We start from the raw sequence: 14,949 nt of genomic DNA, 5'->3' as shown, positions 1-14,949 counted from the left end.
GTTTTTTTTAACACATCAAATAAAGCTCATAAACGATTTCCTTTTTAACAGCTAATATTAAAATGAAAATAATTGTATGCAAATGACACTACTGTACAACTACTACATGCACTACAGTTCAAAAGTTTGGGGTCAGTGAGAGGTTTTTCTAAAGAAATTAATAGCAAGGATGCTAAATTAAATTGACTGATCAAAAATGAAAGTAAAGAAATTTCAAATAAATACTGTTCTTTTGAAATAACATTTTAAAATATACTCAAATAGAAAACTATTTTAAAATGTACTGTATCTGTAACCAAATTATTAGGTAAGCATAAGCAACTGCTTTCAAAGACATTAAAAAATCTTACCAACCCCAAACCTTTAAATGATAAATGTAAATCAGACTGAAGGACTTGGATAATTGTCAACAACTCTATTTGTTCCAACAGCTAAAGTATACTGAATTACGCTGACGAAACAACACCAGAGGAAAATATGTGATGCCAAAACTAGTTCTGCTGCATTTCAGCACATCAAAGCCAGTTTTCTTTTATTTACTATTATTTCAAATATGCAGACTGCTGTAAGCATGCAGGTGTTCAGATGTGTGATTGATTAGATCATTTCTCGTATTTACAGCAGTCTTTCAGCTTCATTTATTCAAATGATGCCAAAATGTCAGCTCTGGATTTTGAATTACACATAAATGTTTTGGAGTGGCTTTCTTCCCAAAATAGCCAGATCTTTTTGTAAATTGAAGTTACTGTTGTAAACTTTTCAACTATCAACTTTTTACCCTTGTTTGCTTTAGTAAAACTGGCTCAGTTTCATCATGTTTCGATATAAAGCTTGAGGGGAAAATGGCAGATCAGTGTGAAGTATGACATACTGGATCCAGACAGTAAGCTGAACTGCAGTTTGGCCCGGGGCGTGATGGGAGGTGGGATGCTGGGCGCAGACGGGTTGGCAGGGGCTCCCGGAGACACCGAGAGCCTTTTCTCGCCCAGCAAGCTGATCACTTGACTCTTGGGCCTCTGGGGCCTCAACGGACTGATCTGGAGAGAGGAAAACATGACAGATTAACATTACAGAGAGAACCGCGCTTCCTGGGAATCACTAATGAAAGGTTTCCATAAATCAAGACTAACTGTGACCATGGAAAAAGAACGTGAAATGGATGGATACAATAATAACCGGGGGGTGGGGGGGGATGAGTAAAAGAGTAAAGAACAGCAATTCAAACAGTTCAGGTCCATTTCCATGAGCATACAGGTTTATCTAATGCATAATTCAGCAGGCTTATGAATTATTCCAGTTGTAAATGACCATCATTAATATACGATCAGTAGAATAAACTTCAAAGGCGGCCAAATAATAAGTCACTCTGTGTCACCCTGAACTTGCCGACACGTTTGAACCTGCTTCACTCATCTACATAGGGCACGATGCAAAATTTACATCCATATAGAAGGTAACGCCAGCGCAGATTTGAGCAGGTTTAGTTTGAACCAGTTTTTGTATCATGACAAAAATGTTATTTAAAATTAGTCTTTTCATTTTAGATTTTGCATATCATTTGAGTCAAGTAACTTTTATGCTAATGTGGTAAGTGCTGAAAATGTGCATTAAAATGTAACATCCAATAAAAAAATGTAATACAATATTTACAAATTTGAAACATTTATAAACACTTCTGCAGTGTAAACTGCTGCTCAGAATCGTCAATGAAATTAAAATAAATATTTAAAAAAATAATATTTTTAACAGGAAGATATTTTTGGCATCAGATAAAAAAAAACAATAAAATAAATAAAACAAAATGTGCGCACGTACGCACGCACGCACGCACACACGCACACACACACACGCGCGCACACACACACACTTATTTAAACATTTATATTCTTTGTTCTTCATCAGATAAGGACATTAACAATTAAAAAATGATCGTTAAAGATGTAAAAAATGACCAAGGCAGGCCTTGTTATTAACATGACAGATTAATCAGGCAGTAAATCAGATTTTTCAGCTCTTGCTTTATCGGCTGGCTGTGAATCGCAGAGGTCAGCGGCCTATAGAAAGGGTCAAGGTCATTATGATGATTTATAAAAGACAAACTATGCAGAAGGTCCAGGGCCGAGTAATTATGTGCGCTAGTTTTTCTTTATTCAGAACGGTGAGGTTACGCACTTCCCTCACGATGCCACATTAGTCAGTGAAGTCAGAGACGCTCTGAATGGGTCAATTTATTCTTATTACGTGCTGTTTGTTCTAGAACTGCTTGAGTGCATGCGCTATTCATATTCAAAGAGCTTGAAGTGCAGATTCAGACGCGTGCCTCATTTCACACACAGCCTCAAAAACAGAAACAAAAAGATGAAAAGGACTGCTCTAGGAAGGATTCGTTAAAATGGAAAGCAAACAAATGAGAGTCTTTCGGTTTACACTGCATCCAAATCATGTGAATATCACAAACCTGTCAAGAACACAGATCAAATTTCAGGGAATCAGTGTCATTTTAGTATTATTTTACTATTATATTATATTTACTATTACTATTATAGTATTTATTAAGATTTTCTGTTTTCATTTTTATTTTAGTAAATATTCTTGTAATTTTTATAGTTTCTGCTTTTTTAAATCTACTGAAGTTTTAATAATTTCAGCACTTCAACTTGCTTTATTTCAGTTAGTTGGCAATGCGATATTTCAATTGATTAATTTTTTTATCCAATTTTAGATTTTTATTTCATTTTTTAAATTAAAGTTTTAAATCAGAGGGGGGCAAATACAATTTTGATATTTTCTTTTTGTGATGAAAAATGAAGCATTATGATTTTTCCACTTACATTACATTATTTTAAAAATGATTGCATCACAGTAATGGAAATAATGAGAATTACAAAAATCAAAAGTAAAAATGCACTAAATTGTCTTGAAAATAACAAAGCAATGCACATCATCTTAATGCTGTTAGATTATAGACGTCATCTCCTCCTTTCCGTTTTGATTTTGGGGTGAAATGCAAGCCAGATATGTTGCATGTTCTTCTTTATTTTACTTTCAACATTTCTTTTTCTGCAGCCGCAAAAGCAAACATTTTGTCTTTGCTTTCTACTTCTGGTTGTGATTGGATGCCTGATGCAGTAAGTTTACTTTCAGTGACTGATACTGGAAACTTGTCCTGGCTAAGAGGAAAGTCTTTATTTGTGAATGGATTTGTGTGGACAGATACTCACCGTCTCTGACAGAATGACCGCCTCGCTGGGCTGCAGCGGGATCTCAGCCGTCTTCAGCTCCTTATCAAACAGCTCCTGGTGTTTACTGTTCCTCTTCTCTTTCTTCTTCTCCTTCCTGTCTTTCTCAGGTTCGTCTCGATCCAGCTTATCCTGAGACTTACAGTGCAGCTTCTTTGGTAAGAGAGGCTCCAAGGCAAATCTATTAGATGAGAGAGAAGAGGAATCAAATGAGGAGAGCAGGACTGTGTTTTATTGGATAAGACTTCTGGGCTGTTTAATATCACAGAGAAGCCTCTTATGAAGTCTTGAGCAAATATTAGCACTCATTTGACATTTTGCTCCAACTGTAAACTCAAAAGCACGTTTCTGGTGTTCAGTCTCAAGTGTCATGGCAACCAACCGTATTAGCTCATTGAAAATGACACATATGCTTATAACATGTTATCTCAGAGATCAGGGCTCAGACCTGGGACTTTTTTTCATTTTCTGCCATCTTGGTCCGCTGAGCTGCTCATAATTATACTTGAGCTACATTTTTACAGGCCTCACAAAAAAAATAAAAAATAATTAAAGGTGAAAATAAAAATAAATATGATTAAAATAATAATCTTTGAATTTTTAAGAAAGAAATTAAAGTTAAGAAAAAAACTTTACATATTAAATATATACAAGTTTTTCATTTGCAATAGGATTATAAAATGACAAAATAAAAAAATAGATATATAAAGTTTAAATTCTTTGCATTTTTAATATAACGTCTGAAATATATTTGATATATTTTTTATTTAACATTTAAATTTTCTGTTTTCATTAAACATTTTCTGAGGAAAAAAGTATTTAATTTGAAAAGTCATATTAAAATAAGGACATAAAAACATACATTTAAAAAAATGTAATTATTAAAATGCAAACGAGGGTCAGAAAAATGTATTTCAATATGTTTTTTGTAAAACATTCAGATATTTTCCCCCATTAAACGTGTTTAAAAGTTCTTAATTTGTAATAATAGCTGGAATATAATATATAACAATATCCAGCTGTAATATAACCCTATGAGAGCTATAAACTAAGCTGTTAAAAAATAACAGTTTATGATTTAACCCAGTCTAACTGATGCATCAAAATACATAAATCAATTACATATTTTTGAGAAAACATTATGCCAGCAAGCTAAAGATACCCAAATAACTTTTAAATCAACAAAATCTGCAATAACGGTCTTTAATAAATCATAGGAAATCAAATGTTCAAGAGTGCAAAGCACGAAAGCACATGATTGATGAACGTAAGATGCAGCGGCACTGACTCGAAACGCTCTCACGCCGGCTCTATCCTTATCTGCCGTTTCATAAAGTAAATGAAAACCACAGTAAGCGTATTTGTTAGAACAAGCGTACGTGAACCCAGACAGAAAAACTGTGTCATCACTATTGGATTTCAGGTCCAAAGCTCAGAACAAACTAGTTTCTTAAAAACGCAGCGATGCCGGACAGAAATCGTACATCATCCATGCAAACGCGCTCCTGTAAAAGCAAGAATCTCTGCATTAAAGTGCGTTTCATATCTGCTGACCTGGCCGATAATGAGACTCGCAGGCGGTTTTGTACAGCGGGAAGCAGCGAAAAAGCCCAGCAGAATCTCTGGCTCTCATAATCAGAATGTGGAGCTCAAGCGAATCAAAGCGCTTTAATGAGATGGATTAACTAATCAAATGAAAGCTCTTGTGAAGCGCTGCCCTTCACAATTAAACAGCAGCGGAGGGTATCGCTGATAGAATCACTTTCTTCAAACACGCACTGATTAATGCTTCTGGCTGGCATCTGTGTGTCCGCCGCGCTACACTGCCACCAACCTGACAGGGTAAAGAGACCGAGTAAAGCGCAGTTCAAGTGAATTCATGTTTATTTTACACATATAAACCCATCTGACTGCATCAGCTGATTCTGTCTGAACTGAAGGAACTTCTCAAAGTGCAGTAAGATGATCTTCTTGGAGAATCAGCAGGTGATTCGGTGCATTACGGCTGTAAGTGTGTGAATGGGAACAGACCGCCTACAGAGAGACGAGATGGAAATGACAAAGAGCTGCATTACAGAAATCAGAAAAGTCACTCTAACCGAGGAAATGTTCTGTACTAGTCCTCCAACGGCTATAAGAAGAAAATAAATCACGGTCAAGAATCCAGCCTGTTCAACAGAGGTCTGGATCAGTGCTCACTAATACAGCTTTTCAATGGCTGATGCTGATATCAAGAGCGATTTATATTCCATCATTATTTGTACTTATTAGCTAAATTAACAATTAAACTATTTACATCTTATTTGAGATATATAAATATGAATATAAAGTTAAAATAAAATTTGTTGCATTTGTAATATATTTCAAAAATATACTTTATATATTTTTTGATTAAACATTTACATTTAGTTCTCCTATTAAACAAGTAAAAATATAAAAATATTTTCATTTGCAATAGTAAAATAAAAACAAAATTAATACACACACACACATTTATATATATATATATATATATATATATATAGAAAGAAAATTAAAATTCTTTGAGCTTTTAACATGTCATAAAATATATTTCATTTATTTTTCATTAAACATTATTTAATATAAATATTAAATACTATGTGTGTATGCTACTGTTTAACAGTCTGGGATCAGTGAGATTTTTTATATTTTTTGAAAGAAGTCTCTTATTGCTTAACAAGGCAAAATACAGTAAAATAGTAATTTTGTGAAATATTATTACATTTTAAAATAAGTGTTTTCTATTTGAATCTCTGTTGAAATGTAATTTATTCCTGAGATGAAAAGCTGAATATTCAGCATCATTCCTCCAGTCTTCAGTGTCACATGATCTTCAGAAATCATTCTAATATGATGACTTGCTGCTCAAGAAACAGTTCTGATTATTATCAATGTTATAAACACTTGTGCTGCTTAATATTTTTGTAGAAATGGTGACTTTTTTTCAGGAATCTTTGATGAATATAAAATAAAAAACAGCATTTATTTGCAATAGAAATCTTTTGTAATATTATAAATGTCTGTACTGTCAGTTTTGATCAATTTAATGCATCCTTGCTAAATAAAAGCATTTATTTATTTCCAAAAATTATGTATAAACAGTATAAATAAAAAAAAGAAAGAAAGAAAGAAAGAAAGGTGAAATATCTGCAGATATATTGCTCTAGCACTAGTCTGGATGGTGTGGGTGGGTGTGTGTGTGTGTGTGTGTGTGTGTGTGTTTACCCGTCTGATCCCGGTCTGGAGGGAGAGTTTTCTGATGGTATGGAGGTCACAGATGCGACAGACAGCGGCCTCTGAGATGACGGCATGGTGAAGGATCGAACCATTGAACGTGGTCGACTGCCCCGCCGCTCGTCCGACGTGGGAGGCTGAAACACACACGAACACATCATGACATTCAGTTCTTTAAAAGAGGCCATATTCAACATTTTCTTGCACCAAAAATAGTCATAATTAAGTTTTGACGAGCATTTTCCCCTCTCTCTGACACTGTGTTTTGATTGCCTAATCTCTGTCCACGTGAAATGAGTAACAATATATGTTAATTTACTCATTTTCAGAAGCCCTTAAAGAGTTCAGACCATTCACTGACTAGACAGACAGCAATATAATAGTAGATCCCTGCTGCAAAGGCCAAACTCATAGTGTGAGTATGTTTTTGCTTAGTCCCATTGCTTGTTTTCATGTGACCCTCTTTGTGTGTGTGAATCTCATATACAGTGGGGAAAAAAAGTATTTAGTCAGCCACCAATTGTGCAAGTTCTCCCACTTAAAAAGATGAGAGAGGCCTGTAATTTTCATCATAGGTATACCTCAACTATGAGAGACAAAATGAGAAAAAAAATCCAGAAAATCACATTGTAGGATTTTTAAAGAATTTATTTGCAAATTATGGTGGAAAATAAGTATTTGGTCAATAACAAAATTTCATCTCAATACTTTGTTATATACCCTTTGTTGGCAATGACAGAGGTCAAACGTTTTCTGTAAGTCTTCACAAGGTTTTCACACACTGTTGCTGGTATTTTGGCCCATTCCTCCATGCAGATCTCCTCTAGAGCAGTAATGTTTTGGGGCTGTCGCTGGGCAACACGGATTTTCAACTCCCTCCAAAGATTTTCTATGGGGTTGAGATCTGGAGACTGGCTAGGCCACTCCAGGACCTTGAAATGCTTCTTACGAAGCCACTCCTTCGTTGCCCGGGTGGTGTGTTTGGGATCATTGTCATGCTGAAAGACCCAGCCACGTTTCATCTTCAGTGCCCTTGCTGATGGAAGGAGGTTTTCACTCAAAATCTCATGATACATGGCCCCATTCATTCTTTCGTTTATACGGATCAGTCGTCCTGGTCCCTTTGCAGAAAAACAGCCCCAAAGCATGATGTTTCCACCCCCATGCTTCACAGTAGGTATGGTGTTCTTTGGATGCAACTCAGCATTCTTTCTCCTCAAGTTGAGTTTTTACCAAAAAGTTCTATTTTGGTTTCTTCTGACCATATGACATTCTCCCAATCCTTTTCTGGATCATCCAAATGCTCTCTAGCAAACTTCAGATGGGCCTGGACATGTACTGGCTTAAGCAGGGGGACACGTCTGTCACTGCAGGATTTGAGTCCCTGGCGGCGCAGTGTGTTACTGATGGTAGCCTTTGTTACTTTGGTCCCAGCTCTCTGCAGGTCATTCACTAGGTCCCCCCGTGTGGTTCTGGGATTTTTGCTCACAGTTCTTGTGATCATTTTCACCTCACGGGGTGAGATCTTGCGTGGAGCCCCAGATTGAGGGAGATTATCAGTGGTCTTGTATGTCTTCCATTTTCTAATCATTGCTCCCACAGTTGATTTCTTCACACCAAGCTGCTTACCTATTGCAGATTCAGTCTTCCCAGCCTGGTGCAGGTCTACAATTTTGTTTCTGGTGTCCTTTGACAGCTCTTTGGTCTTGGCCATGGTGGAGTTTGGAGTGTGACTGTTTGAGGTTGTGGACAGGTGTCTTTTATACTGATAACGAGTTCAAACAGATGCCATTAATACAGGTAACGAATGAAGGACAGAGGAGCCTCTTAAAGAAGTTGTTACAGGTCTGTGAGAGCCAGAAATCTTGCTTGTTTGTAGGTGACCAAATACTTATTTTATCGAGGAATTTACCAATTAATTCTTTAAAAATCCTACAATGTGATTTTCTGGATTTTTTTTTCTCATTTTGTCTCTCATAGTTGAGGTATACCTATGATGAAAATTACAGGCCTCTCTCATCTTTTTAAGTGGGAGAATTTGCACAATTGGTGGCTGACTAAATACTTTTTTGCCCCACTGTATGTGTGAATATATGAATCACTCATACCTTCCTTATCCTCCTCCTCTCGGTCTCACAGCCCTGAGATGTCCTTGAAACAGATATGCAGCACAAATCACGTTCTCAGTCTTTCACACACTTCGCTGCTAATTCTAGCACCTTTGCAGAGCACGGCAATCAATATCTGCCAGCTACAGATCTCTCTCACACGTTTGCTCTCTTTCTCTACCTGTCTGCCGCACTCTTTTGTCCCCATCTCTCATTCCCTCCCAAGGACTCCCAACATTCTCCTGTCAGGGATCTCAGCATGTCTGTTCGGACCGGAGGAGAGGCGCGATTCTGTACAGTGTGTTTGGGAATGTCTTTCCCACGGTTACAAAGACTCACATTGACCCTGTGCATCTCAAAATACAGCTGAGGAAACTCTACTTTTTTTTCCCACTTAAGACAATGTAATGCCAGACTGAATACTTATTTTACCGAGGAATTTACCAATTAATTCTTTAAAAATCCTACAATGTGATTTTCTGGATTTTTTTTTTCTCATTTTGTCTCTCATAGTTGAGGTATACCTATGATGAAAATTACAGGCCTCTCTCATCTTTTTAAGTGGGAGAACTTGCACAATTGGTGGCTGACTAAATACTTTTTTGCCCCACTGTAAGTTAAGGTTTTTGGCACCAAATGCTGTAAAAATGCATATGTATATATACATATAAAGTATATTTAAATATATGTTAAAATATGCTCTGCAAAAAGCAAGACAAATCATCATTGAAAACAATATTTGATATATCAATTATCAATACCATTAATACAATTAAAAATCTATTTGTTTGTGCTACACAAGATTTTCCACAGCAACCAGATGTGAATAAGGAAAAAGATGAGATGTTTTAAATTGTACAGTTGCAAGAGCATTTCAAACTAAAGGTTTATGAAAATGAGACTCATCAATCATCTATTAAAACTATGCTGTATGAAGTAACTTCATAAGTAATCTTTCTCATTTCATACAAGGTCATCCTAAATAATAATAAAAGGGTGTTTTTGTTAAGTAAATGAAATGTAATGTAATGCATAAAAAATGCAGTGCTCTTTTGTCAGCGCTGTTAGACCTAATTAAAAGGTAACGAGTCCCAATAACAAGCACTGATGAACTGCATGATTAAGCTGGCGGCAGGTGTTACAAAAAATTACCAGGCTTATACAGAAGACAATTTTGATGAGAAATCTATCACAGTTTGATTAACAACATAATACCACTGATTAAAAGAGGAGGCGGGGCATAGAGGACCTACAATAATGTACTGAATTTGAAAAATAATGTGTTTTTTGAACATTAAAGCATGTCAACATATTCTGTTACACCAAATACACAAAAAAAAGGATCTTTAAAAAAGCATCATATGACCCCTTTAATAATAATAATAATAAATTATATAATGAAATAAAAAGTCGCAATTATCTTTCTTTTTTTATTCCAAAAAAATTCTCTCACCAAAATAGTAATTTTTTTCATATTATTAAAAATAATTAACGACTTAATTTTGAACAGAAAGTTGCTAAAGATTCTAAAAAAGTGCTTGTTTTTGCATGCATATTATCATGCTGGACAAAAAAAAAGTATTCAGCCTGATAATACTATGAGTGACTGTTAAGATTTTTATAGTTGACTTTGAAAAATTAGCAAGAATCTTCCAGTTCTATTAAAGCAAGTGAGAGCATTTAAAACTGCAATTGTACAATGCCCGTAATAATCGAAATGCTGCCATGACTTTATTCAGTTCAAAATTTCTGTAGTGCTTTTCACAGTATATATTCTAAAGCAGCTTATCTTTATAAAGCAGCATATTTAAATAATAATGCATTATATTCCCCAACGAGTAAGTCAAAACAAGGTCCCAAGATAGTGAGGAAGAAACCAAGAGAGGAAACCAAGATCCAACAAAGACAAATGCAGACAAACATGCAACACATAAATCAGAAAGAGAATGTGTAAATAGTTCAAAGTGATATGTTTGTATTGTGAGGTAAGAGTCCATCCTGAGGCAATGTGATACATGCAAGCGAGCTGTGATGAACACTGTTGGGACTCACTAGTGTTCTGATGCCGTACTGCTTCTCCACCTTCTCTTTGAGCTGTTTGAAACACGCCTCCAAACGCTCGTGAAACGGACGAAGAGCCTCCGTCACCTTCTGGCCATGGATGCGGACTCCTTCAGCCAGGTTCGGGATCTGAATGAGAAGCACACAAACATAAGCAAAGGAATGAAATCACAATGCTACATAAAAATTAAGAAAAAATCCCTAAGGATTCACCCCAAAAATCAACCTGACATGAAAATTTGAGAAAAAAAGATACATTCACCAAACGGCATCAAATCAACCAACGTGTAACGTGTAATTAATGACTTTTACTATATCTTATTGCAAGCATTTATCTAAGCCCAATACCAAAATTTACCTAAATAAAAGAATAACTTTAAAATTATTTTTACATGTATTTTTTTTCTTCAACTTCTATTGCTGTATTAATAAATATACACATTCTTTGTTACAAAACAATATATCAAAATAAAAGTATTTTATGACTTTATTCCCTACAAATGCATTTTTAAATGTAGTCATGAAGTTAAAGACTATACAGTAAATTAAAATAAAATATATAAAAAATAAAACATTACATCTAAAACAACAATTAACCACAGTATTATGTACTCATTATGCATTATTTGTTAACTAATGCTGTATTAACATAAATGCAATGTAACTAATTAAATAAAACATTAAATAAAAATCATTAACATTCACCCCCAAAAAAATCCAACCTGAAATTCAATCTTAAACGTGTAAATAATAACTTTTACTATGGTCTTTGTAATTACAATGATTTTTCTAAATCCAACACTAATAATGTACTTAAAAGTATTTCATGTAATAACTTTAAATTGATTTTCAAGCTTTTTTCTCTAACTTCTATAGCAGTTTTGAAAAAAAAAAATTTTTTGGTTAAAAAAAAAAAAACAATATAGAAAAATAAAATCGTGTAGTGTATTGTGTGATTATTGTCTAAAAATGCATTTTTATATTTTACCATATAGTTTAAGTCTATACAGTAAAATTAAATATAAAATAAAACAAATTATTAAATATTTTATTTATACATACAAATAACAAATACATGCACATACAAATAATTTGTTCTGGTGACAGAACCATCCAGCACACTGAGACAATAACAACGACACACAGATAATATGAAAGAAAGAAAGAAAGAAAGAAAGAAAGAAAGAGAGAGAGAGAGAGAGAGAGAGAGAGAGAAAGAGAGAAATAAAGAAAGAGAGAAAGAAAGAAAGAAAAAGAAAGAAAGAAAAAGAGAAAGAAAGAAAGATTTCTTGCGGCTGAAAGTAACTGTTCTTTTGTCTGGCAGTCCTGGTTCAGTGTTCAGTGCTCTGTAGCTCCGGCCAGATGGGAAGAGTTCAAAAAGGAGATGGCTTGGATGTGAGAGATCCAGAGTGATTTTCTGAGCCCTTTTCCTCACTCTGGATATAAACAGTTTTTGAAGGGTGGGCAGGGGGGCACCAATAATCCTCTCAGCAGTCCGAACCGTCCTCTGTAGTCTTCTAATGTCTGATTTTGTAGCTGAGCCAAACCAGAACGGTGTGAGCAGCTCCTTTGGCAGGTTGAACTTCCTCAGCTGGCGAAGGTAGTACAATCTCTGTTGGGCCTTGTTAACGATGGAGTCGATGTGATTGTCCCACTTCAGGTCCTGAGAGCTGATGGTGCCCAGGAACCTGAATAACTCTACTGAAGCCACAGTGCTGTTCATGATGGTGAGTGGGGGGGGTTCTCCTGAAGTCCACGATCATCTCCACTGTTTTGAGCGTGTTTAGCTCCAGGTTGTTAAGACTGCACCAGCCAGCCAGCTGCTAAACCTTGCTTGTATATGCAGACTTGTCTCCGTCCCAGATGAGGCCGATGACTGTAGTGTCGTCTGCAAAATTCAGGAGTTTGATAGAGGGGTCAGTAGAGGTGCAGTCATTGGTGTAGAGGGAGAAGAGCAGTGGGGAGAGCACACATCCCTGAGGGGCGCCAGTGCTGATAGAGCAGCTGTTTGACATTAATTTCCCCTGTCTCATTAGCTGTTGCCTGTTTGTCAGAAAGCTGGTGATCCACTGACAAATAGAGGTAGGAACAGAGAGCTGGGTTCGTTTGGTCTGGAGGAGTGCTGGGATGATTGTATTGAAAGCCGAACTGAAGTCCACAAACAGGATCCTCATGTAAGTCCCTGCAATTTGTCTAGATGTTGTAGGATATAATGCAGTCCCATGTTGACTGCATCATCCACAGACCTATTTGCTCTGTTAGCAAACAGCAGGGGGTCCAGTAAGGGTCCTGTGATGTCCTTCAGATAAGCCAACACCAGTCTCTCAAACAACTTCATGACCACAGATGTTAGTGCAACAGGTCTGTAATCATTGGCCATGTACACACTGCAAGTTTCAGGAGTGACAAACCACATTTAAATGCGGGAGTGAGTCCTGTAAATCATTGCTCCATGCATGAAACACTTGACGCCTGACAATACATGCACTTTGACGTGCTTCTCGTGACATCATAATTAACAACTAGTTGTTCAGTTCCGTACACTGCACAGAATTTCTGTAAATGTGGTTGTCACTACCTGTATTTTTCGGGAGTTAATGCGGTTGTGGAATGCGGTTGTCACTCCCGAATTTTAGTGAATTATGGGTGTACAGAATGTGATTAAGGAGTAAAAGGTAAACTGACAACCGAATTTAGCTGCAGTGTGGATGTAACTATTAAGTCCTGTGATTTGGGGTTTCTTTGGGATGGGGATGATGGTGGAGCGTTTGAAGCAGGCAGGAACTTCACACAACACCAGTAATCTGCTGAAGATCTGTGAAAAGATGGAGACCAGCTAGTCAGCACATGTTTTCAGACAAACACAATCTGGACCTGGTGTTTTCTTTCTCTTCTGTTTCCTGAAGACCTGACGCAAATCATCTTCACTGATCTGAAGTGCAGGAGGGGGGTGAGGGGGGTTGCTGGAGCTGTTGATGGCTGTGTAAAGAGATGGTCAGAGCAGGTGTGGGGTGTGAGACCAGGAGTTTCACACCTGCAATAAAACTCATTCAAGTCTTCAGCAAGTTGTTGATTTGCCTCAGTGCTAGGGGATGGTGTCTTGTAGTTTGTGATGTATTTCATGCCTTTCCACACTGAAGCAGGGTCGTTTGCTGCAGCTGTTTAGAGTAGCTCTTCTTAGCCACTCTGATCTCATTTGTCAGTGTGCTCCTCGCCTGATTGTACAAGATTCTGTCCCCACTCCTGTAGGCATCCTCTTTGGCCTGACAAAGCTGTCTGAGTTTTGCTGTGAACCATGGCTTATCATTGTTGTATGTTAAATAAGTCCTGGTAGGAATGCATATTGGTCGTCACTGTCAGGAAAGCTGTCTGAGCCGTAATCTGACAGAAAAGTGATCGAGATGGCGCCGATGATGATGGCGGCCTCCGTGGCGTGCTCTGCAGTTATTTTTGTGTTTTTGTTAGTTTGTCCTGTCTTTAGTTATACCCACACTGGAAAAGGAGATCAGAGTGGCAAAGAGGAATTATTCTGAAAAACTAAGTACTCAGTTCACTTCCAGCGACTCGGCATCAGTGTGGAAAAGTCTGAAAGAGATCACCAACTACAAGACACCATCCCCCAGCACTGTGGAGAATCAACAACTGGCAGACGATCTGAATGAGTTCTACTGCAGGTTTAAAAAAAAAAAACCACACCCCCCATTCGCGCCCCCTGCAACCCCCCTCTCCCCCACACCTGCACCGCAAATCAGTGAAGACGAGGTGCGCCAGGTCTTCCGGAAGCAGAAAAGGAAAAAAGCACCAGGCCCAGATTGTGTTACACCAGCCTGTCTGAAATCCTGTGCTGACCAGTTCACATAGATCTTCAACAGATCACTGGAGCTGTGCAAAGTCCCTTCATGCTGCAAACGCTCCACCATCATCCCCATCCCAAAGAAATCCAAAATTACAGGACTAAATGACTGCAGGCCTGTGGCTCTAACGTCTGTCGTCATGGAGTCATTTGAAAAACTGGTACTGGCCCACCTGAAGGACATTACTGGACCCTTGCTGGATCCTCTTCAGTTTGCCTACAGAGCAAACAGGTCTGTGGATGATGCAGTCAATATGGGAATGCATTATGTTCTGCAACATCTAGACAGACCAGGGACTTATGTGAAGATCCTGTTCGTGGACTTCAGCTCGGCCTTTAACACTATCATCCCAAACCTCCTCCTGCCCAAACTAACTCAGCTCTCTGTGCCCACCTCCGTCTGTCAGTGGATCAACAGCTTCCTGACAGACAG

The 14,949-nt window shown here is 37.3% G+C and overlaps 1 protein-coding gene across 1 annotated transcript in view; it reads right to left on the bottom strand.

Annotated features, from left to right (window-relative positions):
* Positions 1-14,949, bottom strand: part of dock1 (dedicator of cytokinesis 1) — a 270,237-nt gene that overhangs the window by 17,263 nt on the left and 238,025 nt on the right. The window contains exons 45-46 of the mRNA XM_016230377.1: positions 10,655-10,792; positions 6,486-6,631 (exon numbers count right to left, since the gene is read on the bottom strand). Of these exons, the coding sequence (XP_016085863.1) occupies positions 6,486-6,631; positions 10,655-10,792 (284 nt within the window). The remainder of the gene's footprint in view (positions 1-6,485; positions 6,632-10,654; positions 10,793-14,949) is intronic.

Source organism: Sinocyclocheilus grahami, unplaced genomic scaffold, assembly GCF_001515645.1.
Source record: "Sinocyclocheilus grahami isolate Dianchi unplaced genomic scaffold, SAMN03320097.WGS_v1.1 scaffold369.1, whole genome shotgun sequence".
Taxonomy (NCBI): Eukaryota; Metazoa; Chordata; class Actinopteri; order Cypriniformes; family Cyprinidae; genus Sinocyclocheilus; species Sinocyclocheilus grahami.
This window is presented reverse-complemented; position numbering and strand designations above follow the sequence as displayed.